Here is an 18359-nt window from a genome sequence, read left to right on the forward strand (position 1 = left end):
AGTTAAAATCTCCAGTTCTTGACTTTGAAAAGACTTTTCTAGAAATTCCAAGTAATTTTACTAACATTCCCTGGAGGCCAATGCTAAAATAAAATGTTTCAAGAGGCTAAATTGACCTTTTCTCCAATTAGCAAGAAGTTTCCAAGTACTGATCTTTGCTTTTTCGTACATCTGTCACACAGCAAACAGAACTTGCAGTGACGTGGCTTTCCAGGAATCTCTGGAAATGGGTTTGACAGTCTTATTCTAAAATTAAGCAATCCCTCAGAGCAGATGGGGACTACTGGGAGTGGGAAGAGTCTTAGCAGAGAACAAAGATGGTAAATTTGGCTGGTAAGAGGCAAAGACAGCCTCAGGAACCCTCTGCCTTGCTGTTATGCAAGGATATACGTTGCTGCATACCACCACTGCCCAAAGCTGGGACATCAGTTTTCACGAAGCTATGAATGTGTCTAGGCAAAATCTGGGGAGAAAAGCACTCAACATTTGCCTTCCAGAGGCAAATGGCTTTCTGATCAAAAGAAGGGTTTGTTTTAACAGGCACAGGCCAAAGTAAAAAAGAACAAACAAACAAAAAACACAAATAAACCCTAACACACCCAGAAGAAAAGGAAAAAAGAACATGTAATATCTAATAACTAAACAAATGTTGAATGCTTAAAGACCGAGACATTTTTTGTGGCCATTCACACCACAACACAGCTGTGTCAAAACTTGGCACAGTCCCTAGGTTGCTCCCTGCACTGCCCCAGATCCTGCCATTTGTATTTTAGGTAAGATGGGCTTCTGCAGCAAGGGGTGATCAGCAGCAGCTAGGAACATAAACTACTTATATCTATATCTATGTTTTTTATAGACTGCTGTGGAGAGCAAGGGCAGTGCTTCTCACAGATCAACACTCTGAGCTGAGCAGAACAAGCAACACTTTATGTGACCACAAAATGAGGAACAGGGATGATGGAAGCAGGAAACACACAGAACTAAAAAGTGAAAAAAAGAAATAAGTAAAAAGAGAGGAACTTCTACATGGAAGAAAGCTGCTGACTGCCCCTGGGTCACCTTGCGCATTGAGCAACCTCTGTGCAGCCCTGCTAAGCCTTGTGCTCTTGGGCTGTGAGATCTGCCTGAATGCCACTGTCCCTAGAAACCTGTGCAGCTCAGAAAGGAAAAGACCTTTCTGATGAAAGCACCGTGTCTGCTGTTCCAACAGCGGTGACAGCCGTCTTCGCAGGGTGTCAGTATGGTTGTTGACAGCTTGCTCTGCAGCTCCTTCAGCAGCTCTGCCCCTGTTCAGAGGAAGAGAAGCACAGTATGCTCAGTAAGGAAGCAGAAAAAGGTGGTAGAAGGAAAGGAACGTGCTGATATAACCCATTAATGAGGTCGAACACCGGAAGAGCTGAGCACAGGATTACCCATGTGCACATTTTGGCAGACTCCATCCCAAAGTCACTTTCCTCTGGTACCATGAAGCACGTTTTCACACACTAGAAAAATATACCCAACTCCTTATGCAAGCAAGTCTAGTGAGCTCTTGACCGTACCAGTACACCAGGAACATCTAAGCACCTGGCTGGGACTCTGAGCCAAGATGCACTGCCAGTGGTAACCCATGTGTGCTGCTAACCTTTGTTCTTTTTTCCACAGCATCACCGGGATGCAGGATGCTATTGTTTGATCAGGTTCCTGTTGCATTTCACCAACTGATTTGTATTAGCAGCCTCTGTAAAAGTCCGGTTATAATTTATGCAAAGCTCATGTAAGTCCCCTAGGATTAATTACCTAGCTCAAAGTCCAATTTATTTAGCAATTTAGAAAATTTAGACAATAGGTGGTGCATTTGCTGTTTTAAAATAAAAGGCCAGAGTCCTTAGCTCTGTTACCAGGCTAAATGTTAGTTTTAGAAATTCATTATTTGGAAGCCCTTAAACAAGTACTTTGCAATGCCATCTTTTTTGCATCATTTAGCCTGCAAATAATTCCCCTATTCAAACTCTGAACATATTAATGAAAGCAAACAAGCCAACCCAGGAATGTAAGTTGTTTACACGATAGTTTTCAGAATCAACTTTTTGTTTGTTTGTTTCTCAGACCGAATTTGCCAGACTTGTAACAGGGGTCTCGGGAAATGCACTGCTAAAATGTTGTGACACTGGGGGAAGTTTCTGGAACACCCAGTTAAAGCTACGAAGGAGAAACCTACTCGTATGCAGAAATCCAGCGCCAGACTTGCGTGCACTCCACAAAATAATGGGGATGTTGAAAAACAATGCAATAAATAGAGTGTAACCGAGTGATAAATGGGGGTCATGTGTGGGCTGTGGGGAAGGAATGCTCGCAGGCACAGCTAACTGTGCCCTTTTCCGAGGAGGAGACCTGTTGGCCACAAAGCCCCTGGGCTCGGCAGCGCTGGGACAACGAATTCCCAGCCAGCACAGGCAGCTCGGGGGAGCTGCTCCTTGTGCACATTTACACCAGCCTGCTGTTTGGGGAAGGTGGCCTTTGGGACTTCTTGCACTGCATCTGCAGCTGGGAAATCCTCCCGTATATGCCCCATGGCTTGCTGGGGCAGGGCAGGCAACCAGGCCAGGTCCTGAGGCCCCAAAGCCAGCTTTTAGCCTCCAGTCTGTCCCTCTGGCTTTACGGGCAGCTCTGGGGACCTGGGGTTTCGCTGTGTGTTCAGCGCTTCCCGTGCAATAACTACAAAGCCCCACCTTGCACAGCACATGCCACTCACATCGTTTCACAGTATTGCAAGTATTTTTTAAGGAACAGCCTGAGCACGACCATTTGGAGCACGGCGGGTGAACAGCTGTGCAGAGGCTCTGCACCAGGCATGAAGCGCACATCTGGAGGGGCTGCAGTTATCAGGGCTCCAGTGACAACTTGCCTGGAGTCAACAGGGACAGACTGTTCTACAGCAGCTGAGGTTTTGGCCTAAAGGAATATAAATATTTGGGTATCATGTTACTTGATTGACTCACTAGATAACTTAATGGGAGACAGCTGAACCAAGTCTTAAAGAGAACACGCGTGTTCCTAATGTAAAGCTTCCCATAGCTCCTTTTAGCGTACCAGCTTTTCTTAAGGGACATTTCTGGCTTGTGTGGCCCATTTTAAAGATGCTTTAGACCTGGTTCTGATGTACAAGGTATGTTCATTTTGTCTCTCCCTTTATTTACTCGGACATTTTATTGTAACAGAATTCAACAGACTATCTAGTTTCCCTTCTGTTCACTTGGCTGTGCCCTTTCAGTATGTTAACCACATCTTAGTGGCTTTTCACCTACTACACTGATTCAAAACAAAGCCAAATGAAGTATTTGATGTGAAATTCTTAACGATGTCAGCTGGCTCTGGACAGTGGAGTTGGCCTTCCACAGGTTTTCTGGAAATGTCCTGCAGAAATGTATTAGCAGCTCTTTTATTCCAGACGCATTTCACATTTGTAGGTACTTAGCAGACAGCTTTCTTTACTTAATTCTTCTAGAGAGAAGTGCTCACTAGCTCACAGAAGCTGAGTTTTAAGAGTGTGCACTGTAAATCACATTTTAGGTTCTCTGCAAACCTTCTGCACTCTTCCTGGCTGCCTACAACTTTTTACAGTCTCATCCACTGGGGACTATGGAATGTGTCCCAGCTACGCACCTTGAAAAACGTCAGCTACTGTGAACACGACCGGAGGTACAGAAGAGGACAAGAGATCTGTGTGCTGCCTTTTCTGGAAGGGATTGTGAATCTCTTCCCTGGAGAACTGGAAAGCGAGAGGACTGCTCCCCAGAGTGTGGGCATTTCAGAGCAACAAGGATGCAAAGTCCTTGGGGCATCACTGCCACTTTTCCACTCTAATTCCCTTAGAGGGCAAGGGAAGGTGTCAGAGGTCCTCTGATTTATGGCTGTTCAATGTTTGACCCTCCTTCTGCTGAAGCTGCCACAGCAGCAGCCCTAAGGACAATAGCTGGGGAGAGATGCACAGAGAAAGGTCCCTGGGAAAGGGGCTCACCCTTCTTCCACCCTGGGAGCTCTGTATGCTGCTTCTCTTTCACAGCAGGTAGATGTAGCTGCCGCCCAGCACAGACACAACTCAAAGAGCAAATGCAGACCTGGTTTTTACACCTTCCATGCTAGATTTGGTAACAAAGATGCTCTGCAATTCAAGCATGCAGGGGGGTTAAAGTGAGGGGGGAGAAAAAGGGTGAGGGGAGCTGTGCTGTATTGTCTCTGCACTGTACTGCCTCTTTAAAATTAGAAATGCACGGACAGCTTCAAGGTGCCTCCCACTGAGAAAAGGCTTTAGATGCATACACAGAGGCAGCGGAGCTATCCTCCCCCTGAGCTACAGGGCAGACCTGCTTGGGAGAGAAATGATCATTCAGCGAAGTCCTCTGGCTGCTTCTGTAGTAATCCTTCCTCAGCTCCAGTGACAGCAGCGTATTTGCAAGGGAGGAACCAGGAGGCTATACCCAGGGTGCCAGATACCTCGAAGAGGATGAGAGCAACTGCAGGTAGTTAGCTGATGGTGTTGTCACTTTGTGGGTGGTTATTTTTATTTATTTTAAAGATCTTTCCTGGTGTTTTGCACAGAAACCTGTCTGAAACAGATACTGCTCTTTGTTTTGACCAACATACTGATTTTGTGTCCAAGTAATTGCTTAACACCTCTCTTCAATGAACATTCACATTTCCAGGCATTTTGGGGATGTCTTAAAAAACAGTTAATTGTTTGAACTGTTATTTAGTATCAGGCTTTGGCTTTCTGTTATGCTGTTGTTCTGCAACTCTCAGCTTGAAAAGCAACGTGGAGACAGAAGTTGGACAGAACCAGAGTTTTTTCTCAGAAATTTATTAAGCTTTGGTACACCAGGGGCTGAGGGTGGTTCTAGGGAAGGAAGCATCACAATTGTACAGACTGTCCTTTGTAGCCACGATGGGCATTGCTCAGGAGTGTCTGACCTGAAGACTTACTGCTGTAATGCAGAAAAAGCAGTAATCCCCCCAATTCTCTCCTGGGGGATGGGATGGGACTGTCCTGACATCCGTGAGTCTTGTAGGAGGATTACCAAATGTAGCACAGGAGGATGCGAGGAGACAGACCTCTGATCAATTTGATACAGAATAGAGGAAAAATTAGGGAGTAGATTGGATTTTTTTTCCTCTGTACAGAAAATAAATCCGTTTTTAATGTTTGGAACAACTGCCAGTACAAAAGGGGAAGCCTATTCCTCCCTGTCTTCAGAAATCCAAGGCACTTTTGTCTTGCTTGAGGAAGATTCTCCCTTTCACCTCAAGAACCTTTCTGAACTGCCGTTCCTGTGAACAGCAGGTTTGTGTTCACGGCACAGCCCTATGAGCAGGTTCATGGGACAAAGTCTTGTCCGTGCAAATTGGCCGGACTCCACTGCTTTGAGAGAAGCAGTAATAGATTATGCTGGCTGAAAATCTGGGACCTCTACTCAATTTACAGCTGCCAAAAAAAGAAAAGAAGTGCTGGCTTTGCTCTTTTCTTGGATCTTGGCAACTCTTACTTAATTAAGAAATGTATTTATAAGCCAGGACATCAGTTCTCTTTTTTTTCTTGTCTATCACATTGTCCTGACTGAGACATGTAGCGTAAAGCAAAGACCTTGCCCAAGAGAGACATCGGATGCTTCCCAACAAACTGAGGTGTCATCTCCTTTTAGGTTTTTTTTACCTTGCACAGGGATGACAGCACTGTGGGCTTAAAGGCTGGCAGAAGTTTGAAGAGGATTGTACTCTTTTGCTGTACTGTCATGTCACTCTGTGCTGAAAACAGCATTTCATTGTTGGGTAAATAAGACGGCCGGGTGTAACAAGCAGTGTATTATGCAACTCTAGGGATTTTACGATAATTGAAGCATCCTTTCACAGTGTATTTCTTCCCACTGTGCGCAGCCAGCGACAGAGCCGCAGGGCAATCAGGTGGATATTACTTTCCCCCAAGCACAGTATTTTTGCTGTAATTTCCTCTCAGGAAATGTTTTACTCCTTTTGTTCCCACAGACAGAGATAAATGATGCTGTTGCTCTATAGTCTCTTGGGGACAAAGACAAGGTGACTCACTGCTCACAAGAAAACTTTGGATGAGGTCTCTTGCCTGCCACTGCTGTGCCCCGACACACTGGGTATTTCTAACCCCAAACCAAGGGCCAGCCAAGCCACGTGTCAGAAGAAGACAGACATGGCCATGGAGCAAGATGAACATAACCCAAATGCTACCATCAACCTCAGCTTTGCTGCAATCTACAATCTCCACGAAGGGGACTTAACCTCCTTGAGAAATTTCTCCTTCCCTTTCAATTTCAGTTACAGCGATTACGACCTGCCCCTGGACAGCGAAGACGACATGACCAAAACACGCACCTTCTTCGCAGCCAAGATTGTGATCGGGGTGGCTCTCGTTGGCATCATGCTGGTCTGTGGCATCGGCAACTTCATCTTCATCGCGGCCCTTGCCCGCTACAAGAAGCTGAGGAACCTCACCAACCTGCTGATTGCCAACCTGGCCATCTCCGACTTTATTGTTGCGATCGTGTGCTGCCCCTTTGAGATGGACTACTATGTGGTACGGCAGCTGTCCTGGGAGCACGGCCACGTCCTCTGTGCCTCAGTCAACTACCTACGCACTGTCTCCCTCTACGTTTCTACCAATGCTCTCCTGGCTATAGCTGTTGACAGGTAAGTGGGGTGCTACAGCTGCACAAGGAGATAGCTTCTGACATTACCCATCCCGTTTCCTAGGTTTTTAACAAGCTCGGCTGTTCTGTAGGATGTGCTGATGTCAAGGTAGGTACTACGCAGACCTGGCTATCTTGTTTCATAGCAACTTACTCACATGTGGTCATGAGATTGTCCCGGAGAAAACTCAGTGGAAATTTCCTGATGGAACTTTTCAGGTGGAAAGAATGACCATTTATTAAAGCAATTCTTTTCCATAAAAATATACCTGACTCAGTGGTAGGAGGAAGTTTAGGAAAGAGGAGAAAGAGGAATCAGAAACAGTCAGTAGTCCAGAGAAGAAGGTGTTCTTCAGCAGTATATAATCCTGACTGAACTGTGTATCTCTAGGGAAACTTTACTACTGGGCTACGCAGCTTTTCTTTCTCAGTCTCACCTCTTCAGGGAGAGAAATAGTTGACTGGTGAATATAGAATTTAGCAGCTAAGTTTCCTAACAGGGTTGCTGCCTTACAGGACATGTTCTTCTCCCTGTAAGGTATATTTCCCAGCTTTTGTTTTGGTGTGAAAGAGAATAAAAGATAGGACTTCTATCTAGCTTGCCAAATAGGATTATTGTTCTCTGTCATGCCCTACTGAGCAAACCCAACAATGGCTAAATTAACCATGTGATAGTACTGATGTCTTCGCTGGATGCTCCAACACAGTAGCACATACTCAGTGCCTGTGACCAGGACGTGTCTCCATTATAACACGCTCCTCTCTCTTTACACGCCTCTCTGAGGATGGCAGAGCAATGAGCCAGGAAACATCCGAATGCCATTTACAGAACCCATGTTAATGATGAAACAGTGATGCTTGCAGCATCCAGAAAATGATAACGTGCTACACCAATGTAGTCTCACAGAGGTTTTCTTATAGCCTTCATAACGGGGTGAGCAGAACACAAAGCTACCCTGCACTACCTGCTTTGAGCTGCGGTGTTGGGATATTTCTATGCTTGCCTCTCACTCCAGGAATTTTAACAATGTCATTTAATTGTATTGTTTCTTACAACTTCTGTTCTCTTAGCTCTGTGCACTGTGGACCCTGGCAGACTCAAGCACGGAGGATCAGCTTCTTGCTGACACAAGTCTGACATGACAAATTCACAGAAAACCAGAGCCCCGCAGAGCAAACTGTTTACAGAAATAAGTCATCTTTTGTGTGTGAACATAATACACATCTCCATATATCCTCATCAAATACACGCTGTATGATTCATTTAAGAACTTTTCACTGTTTACCTTAATAGCATTTACACGCACACACCCTTCTTCATTTTCTCTTACATGCCATTTTATATTCTAGTTGAGTGTTGCCTAGTTTTTAGCACCTGACCCAAAAGACAACTCAGGACCAGTTTAACCCTGCTGGTGGTTATATAGCTCATGCACAGCTGATTCAGTTTTCATCAAGGTCAACAAAAATCTCTGGAAAGACTCCATGGAACATCTCCATTAAGAGATGTTTTGCCTTGTGTGTGGGAAAGGAGAACCAGCTCCTATGAAACAATTCCTTAATCAGTGTCTAACACAACAACCTTTACACAGCCTGGGGGACTCAGCTTAAGTTTCTAAACACTGTCATTTACACATTACCATTTCCTGTTACTTACCATTTTCAGCTTCTGAATTTCTTTTTGAAAGGCCTTCTACTGCTTCCCAGGTTGATGAAGTAATACAAGTCATTGAGCCCTTTTGCCTGCTAGGAAATCAGAAGATTTCTGGCATATCTCCCCACACATCCTTAAAAATAACCCTGGAAATGATTAATCACTGAAGTTTGTTGTAAGAACACATTGTTTTGGTTTTATTGCCTGTTATGTGTGAGCTTTTGAATTGGTAAACAGTGAGAAAAGCTGATTGATTTCACAACCAACCATTCCATGTTGGTTGTGTCATGTGGGTAGCTAACTATTGAAACTTTTCCCCTATTTAGGTCATTTTAAAAGGTTTGCCTGCATAGAGAGAGTAATCCTGCCCTGTAGGACTTCCCTCAGGTAGGACTCTCTCTCACCTTTCTGGATGTCTGTTTGCACAAAACAGATAGGAATTACACATATTTAAAAAATAGTGCAGTGTGAAAGGAGAGGCTCTGAAGAGCAAGAACTTGTGCTAAGGGCCCAATGCCCATGCTGTAAATATTACGGAGGGGTTAGCTTTAGCTGGGTCCCCTGGAATGAATGCTCATGGGCACTTGGTGTGTTTTAGGGACATTCTTGAAGCACATCTTTAGGGCAGTTTCATCTAAGTCCAGTTTGTGTGCTCCAGCACTACTCTGCAGTGACAGCCAAAGTGTGGTAAGCAATGACAGCCAGGAAAGCCACCACAAAAGCTCCCTCCTGACGCTACTGCAGAGATTTACCTCATCCAGCCAAACCTTCTGCTGAGCTGATGTGCATACTTATAACTACATACACATACATTATCCCAGCACCTTCTTTCCCCAGGACCCTATCTAAAAATACTCATTTATCAGCTCCACAATGAGGCTGAATAAGTCTACTGTCCCTTGACATCTAGCCTGCAGTATTAAAAGTAATGAACGATTTATCTGCTTCCAAGATCTGGCTTGTGAAAAGCTCCACTGATTTTCCATTTTATTTTAGAATAAGTACATCCTGTGGATGCTATCTATGTGTAGGATATATACAGATAGAAAAGCCTCTGACTGAATGAGTAATGCCACTGTTTGAAACAGTCCTTTGTGTCAAACACAATCACACAGAGAGCTCTGGAGTTTCTCTGATAAAAAACTCCTCTTCACAGAAGCATCCTAATCTTTCTGGGGTAGAGGCAGCACTCTAATATGAGCTCTTCTTACATCTACAGCTTCTTTTAAAAAAAAAAATCCTCCCAAATCTAACTAGACAAAAATAAACGAAAAAAACAACAGAGTGAATGACATTCGGTCCTAGCCCTTTTTTAAATGAATTGAGTCCTTGATTGATCATGCAATGTGCTTCCACTTCTCCATACTTCCTCATGAAACACCACAGTGCCTCTTGCAGCTTTACAGCCATAAGGATTGCAAACATCTAACTTGACTTGTCCAGAGTGGCATATTACCTAACACAGTATATTTAAGATTAATTAGTTATAGTCACCTCCAGCAACCTAAACAAAAATTTTCATGAGCAGAAAATGGATACATAGTCCTTTGTTGGTGGTTTGAAAGCATATTCAGCTGTAACCATTATTAGTATCAGCTTCAACTCTTCACCCCATGGATTACCAAAGAAAATAATAAAAACACTTGTGTATGTTTAAAAAGAAATGTTATTCAAATAGGCAAAACATGTCTAGGCAAAACATTCTTCTTCTACATATCTGTTCTTTTATCTGCACCTGACTAGGTGGATATTAATGCATGTTTTAAACTCTGACCTGTCCATGTGCTGTCCACTGAAGTATTTTGAGCTGCTATATCATGGCACATCCCGGATACACCACCACCTGCACATCGTGTTACCTCCTGCAAATGTATTTGTCAGTAATAGGAGTATTCCCTCCCTTTCTCTTCTAGTCTATCCACAACTTCCGTACCTGTGATCCCTGTTAAAAAAAGAAAGGTTTGTGATATTAAATTACATCTTTTTCTCAGTTTGATTTCATTAGTAGATGGGAGTTTAAGACTGATTTCTTAAAACCACCCTCAGACACCCAAATGTACACTCACATTTTCAGATTGCCACGTACCCACTGTCTAAACAGACTCCTCACCCACTTTCTCCAGAACTTCTGTCCAGGTTTAGGATCTCAGTTCTAGACTGCTACTTTGGACAACTTTGTTCTTAACTCTTAGAAACAAATATGTCAGTCTAACAATCACAGCATTTCCTTCTGCCTGATTCTGCCTGCTTGTTTTTTGAAGTGTGCTCTGATTAACAGTGTTTCCAGGCTTCACTTTGAATGTATTTGTCTGTTCTAGATATCTGGCCATTGTTCACCCACTGAAACCACGCATGAATTACCAAACAGCAACCATCCTGATTGCCTTGGTCTGGATCGTCTCCATACTTGTAGCTATCCCGTCTGCATACTTTGCTACTGAAACTGTATTATTTATAGTAAAAAATCAGGAGAAAATTTTCTGTGGTCAAATTTGGCCAGTTGACCAGCAGATATACTACAAATCCTACTTCCTCTTCATCTTTGGCATCGAATTTGTTGCACCTGTGATTACGATGACCTTATGTTATGCCAGGATCTCTCGAGAGCTTTGGTTTAAAACTGTACCAGGATTTCAGACAGAACAGATCAGGAAGAGGCTTCGATGCAGAAGAAAGACTGTAATGGTACTGATGTGCATCCTGACTGCTTATGTTCTCTGCTGGGCCCCCTTCTATGGCTTCACCATCGTCCGTGACTTTTTCCCCACAATCTTTGTGAAAGAGAAGCATTACCTTACTGCTTTTTACATCGTTGAATGCATCGCCATGAGTAACAGCATGATAAACACAATGTGTTTTGTAACTGTAAAAAATAATACCATGAAGTACTTCAAGAAGATCATGTTGCTCAGATGGAGATCAACATACAATGGAAGTAAATCTAGCACAGATTTCGACCTCAGAACAAGTGCAATGCCAGTCACAGAGGAGGTAGACTGCATAAAACTGAAATAAGTTTTAGGCAGTTTCAAGTCTCATATATTTTGGAGGGGGGGCAGGAAAAGGGAAAAAGGAAGCTCCTCTCTCTTCTGTGGGAATACCCACCACTGGTGAGAGGCCTGAAGAAGCAGCTCACTGTGGGTTTCCACCAGAACCCTTCTACTGGACTGCTGCATAATCCCACAATCCAGACTGATGCTGTGCGTCAGTTTACCCATCTGTAAATTTGGGATGTAGGCACTCGTTTTAGAGCCATTTAAAAGTTAAGGAGAACAAAGAAGTCTATGAATGCATTAAAACATATTACAGAGACAGAAGAGTTGACTGCCGCCCCTAGCCATGATGTCTCTTTGTTTCTTCCTAATAGAAACCTTGTACTCTCTTGAGCTTATCAACCTACCCTTAAGCTGCTTGGTGTCCTTTTCCTTCTGCTCAGCAACGCACAGGGAGGATGGCAAAGAAAGCCAATTTTGCTTCACATCCCTCTTTACCCTCTCAGTTTACCTCTCACAAAGAAGCGCCTCACAGTCTGCAGACCAGCAGCTTTCTATTGTCCAGTGCGTAGCATGCTCTTACAAAAGGCACACTCCTTACAAAGCTAAATACTGCTTCGCAGTCTAGCAAAAACCTCAAGCCTCTTCATGTGATACCCGGTTTAAGAATCTGTTATCAGCATTCTGCCCTGTAGTTTTCTGTAGTGTTACTCTGTTTATTCTGTATTTGCAACGGCACAGCTACGGATTGTAACAGGGACTGGTTCCCTTCTCTCACCTGCAGGCACCTTACGGCCAGCTTCTGCTGCCACAGGTCACTGAGCACATTGTGGAATCGCAGACTCAGTCGCAGAGGTGGTGGACAACACCTCCAGATCGCCCGGGCCACCCCCTACTCCAGCAGGGTCAATCACAGCAGGTTGCCTGGGATTGTGTCCCATCGAGCTTTAACTGACTCCAAGGATGGAGACTTCACTGCCCTGCTGGGCAACTGCTGCCGGTGTTCAACAGCGCTCACAGTGAAAGGGTTTTCTTATGCTCAGATGGAATTTCAGGCATTTCAGTTTGTGATCATGGGACTTGTCCTGCTCTTCAGTGGGACACGGATAAAAGAAGAGCAGGTTGGTGGGAAAAATCCACTCCTAGATATCTCACCAGGTCTGTGCACACCTTCAAAATAAAGTGCAAGTAGAGCCAAAATAATACAAAGATCTGGAGATGATCTGTCCTGCAAGCAATGGAGACAGACTCTAGGTTTTAGCAAGCTGGTCCCTGCTTGAGCTGAGTAGCAAATTGTCTGGTCAAATGTAAGGCAACGATGCAAGGCGAGTTCTGCATTGCCTCCCACAATGCCACTTTTACTGTTCTCATTTTGTGCAGCTCCAGAATGAGTGTTTCTTAACTGGGAATTGTGAAAAAAATGGTGACAGCAGCAGTAAGACATACTCATTTGAACGACACACAAAGTATCATGGACTTTTGTGTACTGAAATCAAGTCTTTTCTATTGTGATGACAAATGCTTCCTGTTTTAAAGTATGTGGCATCACCTACTTTTGGAGTAAATGGCTTTTGTAAATAATTTGTCTACTTGTGAATATTAAGTGAGCAGCAAACCCTGATAATAAAACAGTAAACACACAGTCGGTATCAGCTTTCTGAATTATTTTCTGTGTTTTTCCCTTAGCCATCGTTTTTCTACCATACTGACTAACACAAATTATCCAATTTCTGCTAAAGAAAAACGGCCAGGCCAACCAGTTAAATTTAATGGCAAAAGGATATTCAAATCCATTAAAGCGCTCAACTCCTCTCGTCATTAGCTACTCTTAAAAAATGAATGTTGGAGACATAATTTCCTCTCTTCGGGAAAGCCATTACTGAAATCATTCTTTTAAATGACTTTTTTAGGGAAAAGTACTAAATCCACTCATTTCCCACCCTGCCAAAGGAATCACAAGGACCAGAGACCTGCAGTATTACACCATCGAGAGCCTTAATGTTGGGATTTCTCCTGAAATCTCATGGTTTCTCCTGAAACTATCTGCCCACATTTATCTTCTGAAAACTGTAGTAGCTATTTGGGGGGCAGCTAGCAATACTACCTGTTATTAGAGTCCTGATATTTTTCCTCCTATTTTTCCTAGACTCTTCTCAGGGGAGCAGAGCCACACAACCAACAATTTTCCACATCTGGGAGTTCGCCACAGGTGGAGTTATCACAAAAAGCACAACACCCACCAAATAATATAATGCCAAGCAAACACTAGGGGGAAAAGGTTGCTTTAACATTTTGGAAATCGCTGTGAGTGCTCTGTTGCCCCACAAGAGGAAATTCCCCAAATTCCAAAGGGAAACTCTCAAAAGCATCCTCCAGGGCCTTGAGGTGATAGACTCCTCACAGGCTGTGATGCAAAAAAGTCCTTCATGGGTGTTCAGCAATAACTCCTCAGGGACATGCAAGAATTGATTCCTCAAAGGCCAAACACTAATTGCATGCACAGCAATATTTTTTTTCAAGGGTAGCAGCCGTTAACTTCTCCAGGACAAAAGGCAGTGTTTCCCCTAGGGTAAGAGGGAACAGTCTGCTCTACACACAAGACTAAAACTACTCCAGGGTGCAGAGCAGTAACTCCTCCAAGTGGTGCCCGGCATCAACTCTTCCAGGGCAGTGCAAGTGTGGTTGCTTGACAATAAACCCTTCCGTACCATGCTGGCTAGGCTCCTCCAAGCCCCTAAGTGATAAAACCACCAGCACCGTGCCTCAGTAGACTCCTGCAGGGCTGCGGGGCAGGAACTCCTCTGTGTGAGGCAGCTCTCTGCCTCAGCTTCTCTCCTCTTCCAGTGATCCTCATCAAGTGACACCAGTTATTCTTAGCGCCTTGGTTTCCCTGCAGTCATTACCAAGAAAAGGTTGCTGGCGCCCCTTGATCCCCATTTTCCTGACATACCCGTGGCCCAGTAAGGCGGTGCTTTCAGCAAAAGCAAACTGGAGTCTTCTCATTTTGCTGGCCTGGTGTGCCCAAACCTGGAGGTCCTGCCTGGGCTGAGACGGCTTCAGTCCTGAGGGAGTCTGAACCAAGGGCTGTGCGCTCAGGGAAGGCTACAAGATGAAGGACGCAAAGCAGGGTTTTATCTTCCTTGTAGCATATCCCATCTTGGGGAAACATAAGCAGAAATTCAGCAAGATAGCTCAGTTCTGCACCTGTTTCTGCCATCCCCGACTCAAAGATCGAAGCCGAAATTCCTTTAAGTGGTATATTCTTTATTGCAGCGCTGGATGCACGGGGGATCTCTCCGCCTATCGTGCATACCCAAAGCGGAAAGCAGTCTTGAATTTATACAATCAATCTATCAATATTCTACAAGCGCCTATACATATTCATTACCTATCCCTGCCTTCCCTCGCTTCTCATGCTAATTAGCCTTTTGGCACCTTGCACCTGCGTAGAGCCTCCCAAGAATTGTGGGCAGGGGTCTTTGGGACGTGGGCAGGGGTCTTTGGGAGGAAGACCCCAAGTCTTCCTCACAGTGTACTTTTCACCTTTGGCCAGAAATCTGCTGAGTTGGCAGGTTTCTTAATTGCAAGAGCTGGTTGTTGCTAATTCTTCCGTTTGTTGTATCTTTATAATGAATTCCAATGTCCAGTTTTGAGATTTATAGTCCTTACATTTGTTTCTCTGTCCGTCTGCCGCTTCCTCATCATGAGTTCCAGTGTCTTGTTTCGAGATATACAGTCCTTGTCTGGGGATTGTCCTTGCCTCCCCAGTGTCTCCTTAATCACCCCAGCTCCTAGAGCTGAGGGGAAGAGCAGCCTCCTCTGTGTCACCTGCAAAGAGCACTAAAGCAGCAGCTGCTCCTACACCTGCTGGGGATTTAGGTGTTGGGGTCCACAGCACTGTCGTGTGTTGACACTGGTGTTTTCCCAGCAGCACAGCAGTGTTTCAGCTTCAACCACTGGATGGGGCAGGAAGAAAAGCTGTGCTTTGCCTTTGACTGAATATGTTGTGACCAGCATACCCTGAACGACACAGCCCTCCCAACAGGGAATGGCAGCAGTCCCCTGCTCCCTCACCAAGCAGCCAAGCAGTTGCATTGCCTTTAGCCCATTTCTGCACCAACTCCAAATACCCCAAAACTGGGCACAGGATTCACTTTCAGGGACGAATGCCTGCTCCCAAACTGAGCTGCAGCAACTGAGAGCCAAGGGCAGCAAGCCCAAGGGCCTCGCATGGGAGCAAAAACACCACGGCACTTTATTGTCCCCACACAATCCGTTTGGTCTAGGGGGTGACAAGGTCTGGCCCCCTCCGTTGAGCAGGGCTGGCCTGCCACCCAGAGCTGCACTTAAAAGGAGCCCTTAAAGACATCAAAAAATTTCCTGTCAGGGCAGAAGCATGCAAAAGGGACAGGCCCTGACCCAAGTGGCTCCCTTGGGGTGGGGGCAGGCAGATCCTGGTCTGAGCAGAGCAGTGAGGGAGCAGGGCAGACCCATGCTCCTTAAAGTGAGCGGTGTGTGGAGAAAAAAGAAAAAAAGAAAAAAAAAAACATAAACAAAAACAAAAGTTTTTTTGTATCCACTCCACTCACTGGGCAGTGCGACTGCCTAGTGGTGCTCCCTTGCTTCCCTGTCAGGCTGGGTTTCCCTGCTGCTTGGCGCCCTTCCCTGCAGGAACACATCTCACTGGGAAGGGCCTGCACCTGCCTGGGGCTCTGCTTGCCTGAGCCACATTTACAGAGAGAAAGAAAAGCTCAAGCTGGGAGGAAGGCAGCATCTGCGATGGAGGAGAAGCAGCTCCAGTGGCACAGCAGCAGTGAGGGCTTCATCAGGAGCTGTGGGATGTGCCAAAGGGACTGGGGTGCTGCATCCTTCTGGGAGCTGTCAGGAGAGTTTAGATGGAACATGCTGTGAATAAAACACACACAACCTTGCTTCCTTTGTGGCTCACTCCAATTTTTAGTTGGAAAGGCAAAGATGTGGTGCTATCGTGGCTGATTCTTGTTCAGCTGTCTCCCCGTAGCACAGCTTGCAGGTGACAGGTATGAGGGCTGTGGGCAGCAGAGTTATCCAGCAAACACAGGCTCACATCATTCTGCAGCAGCAACTTGAGGAATAACAAAAGTAAAATCCAGACTCTGCTCCTTCACACTGGGTCTGTGAAGAAATAAATTAAAAAAAAAGAAAAAAAAGAAAAAAAAACCAGCTGTAACTAGAAACCAAAGTGGTGAACCCTGAAAGTTAACAGAGGAAAATAACAACTACTGTCAGCAACAAGCACTGAGAAGAAAACAAGCAAGTATTTCAATAAAGCAATAGCTGGAACAGAAACTGCAGCCGTTGTCCCTCTACCAAAGGAGGATGGCCTGAAGAGCCCTGGCTGGGATGTTTAAGTGGACATGAAATTTTCCAGAGATAGGATATTTCATGTCCAAACATAGTTAGGACGTGAAATTTCCCTGAGAACCAACCTGTTCAGGCACTCAGCTTTAATGCTGCTCCCACTCGTTTGTGCCTGACATCCTTTCCTGTGGTGAGAGCACCCTCCAGCTGCCACCGCCACCACTCAGCATCACACACACAATGCACAGCCCTGAAAAATGTCCCTGCTCACACCTACCACCTTAGTGAAAAGGCCTCACAGACACTCAATGCCATTTGTGGTGAAAAAAAAAAAAACAATAAAAAAAAAAGGCAATTAAAAAAACACCACAGGACAGAAAAAAAAAATAGAATAACGAAAAGAACAACGCTGCCCTCTCCAGCTCACCAGTAACCCTCTTCAGCCATATCCTTTGCTGAAACCCCGATCTAAAGATTCCACCTAAACTACCATGAAATGGCCCTATTCTCCTGAGGAGACTTGGAGTGTTCCGGTTCGAAAAGTGAACTTAAATATACATCCCAGAACACAAGATCAAGCAACACAAACTAAGCTACAGAACTATCAAGCGGAGTACTAATAGGTAGAACAAATACTGAGAATCAAGATTTCCTCTCTCAAAAACATGAAAGAGTAGCAATAACAGGAAAGAAGTATCAAAGATGGTAAAGATCACATGACAATAGCAAACCTAAGAAAGAAAGAAATATAACAAGAAGAAAAAAAAATTTAAAAAAAAAAAGCCCCTTATTCAAGATGAAAATAAAAAAAAAATAAACAAACCACATGTGACATGCAACAATGCCCTCCTCGTAGCCTGTGCAATGAAGAACATAAGGAAAGCTTTGCTGAGAAGAGCTCACTGAACGACACAGAGCGAAACACTTGTCGAGAGCCGAGTACTGAAGCTCACCTAAAATGTACAATAAGAAGACTCCAACGGCCATGCAATGAAACATTCCTCAGGAGTCCCAGAGTAAAGCACCACAAAAGCTGCAGGATTCCTCCATGTTCACGCACTGAAGCACTCCTGAAGGGCTGTACTGTGAAGAAAACAAAAAACAGAGCATGAAGCACTCCTCAAGGGCGGCGTGGTGAAACAGTCCTCAAACGCTGCGCTTCACAGAAAACACAGACAGATGAACAATGAGGAACTTCTCAAGGGACACAAAGTGTAAAACAAATTAAAAACAAGATGATAAAGCACTCCTCTAAAGGAGAGAACTGAAAAACAAACAAACACACAAAAAAACCTGCAGTGAGAAGCACACCACAGGGGACAGAATGTGAGAACACCACATCTGCATGACGAAGCACTGCTCAGGAGAAGTAGAAGGGAAAAACAAACAAAAACCAAAACAACAACAACAAACTGCTTGATGAAACACTCCTCAGGGTTAGTGCAGAGAAGAAAAAAACAACACAGGTAGGATAAGGCCCTCCTCAGGGGCATTACAATGTAGAGAAACACCAAACACTGCACAAATAAGCAATCCCAAGGCTCCACAAGGTCAAAAAAAAAAGACAGAAAGCTGCACGATGAAGAACTCCTCATGGAACATGTGTTGCACAAAACACAAGAAGCTGCATGATGAAGCAGTCATCATGGGTAGCACTATGAAGAAAAAAAACAAAGGACG

General features: G+C 44.6%; 1 protein-coding gene across 3 annotated transcripts; it reads left to right on the forward strand.

Annotated features, from left to right (window-relative positions):
* The first annotated feature begins 2995 nt into the window (after positions 1-2995).
* On the forward strand, positions 2996-12981 carry LOC101790005 (prokineticin receptor 2). 3 transcript variants are annotated; one of them, XM_072035261.1, is made up of 5 exons: positions 2996-3148; positions 3553-4502; positions 6019-6693; positions 10260-10305; positions 10665-10934. In XM_072035261.1, exons 3-5 carry the CDS (start codon positions 6197-6199, stop codon positions 10785-10787), a joined length of 666 nt encoding a protein of 221 aa, XP_071891362.1. In that variant the 5' UTR covers positions 2996-3148; positions 3553-4502; positions 6019-6196; the 3' UTR covers positions 10788-10934. The 3 variants fall into 3 exon arrangements, with proteins under 3 accessions (XP_071891362.1, XP_071891361.1, XP_012964450.1); XM_072035260.1 differs by lacking the exon at positions 10260-10305 and having other exon boundaries at positions 2997-3148; positions 6322-6693; positions 10665-12981; XM_013108996.5 differs by lacking the exon at positions 10260-10305 and having other exon boundaries at positions 2998-3148; positions 10665-12981.
* The last annotated feature ends 5378 nt before the right edge of the window (positions 12982-18359 follow it).

The sequence above is a fragment of the Anas platyrhynchos genome, chromosome 3 (genome assembly GCF_047663525.1).
Source record: "Anas platyrhynchos isolate ZD024472 breed Pekin duck chromosome 3, IASCAAS_PekinDuck_T2T, whole genome shotgun sequence".
Taxonomy (NCBI): domain Eukaryota; kingdom Metazoa; phylum Chordata; class Aves; order Anseriformes; family Anatidae; genus Anas; species Anas platyrhynchos.

Coding starts and splice junctions, on each gene's coding strand:
- LOC101790005 (XM_013108996.5), top strand. CDS start 6,197: ATGGCCATGGAGCAAGATGAACATAACCCAAATGCTACCATCAACCTC. Junction 6,694..10,664: donor CTGGCTATAGCTGTTGACAG/GTAAGTGGGGTG, acceptor TGTCTGTTCTAG/ATATCTGGCCATTGTTCACC.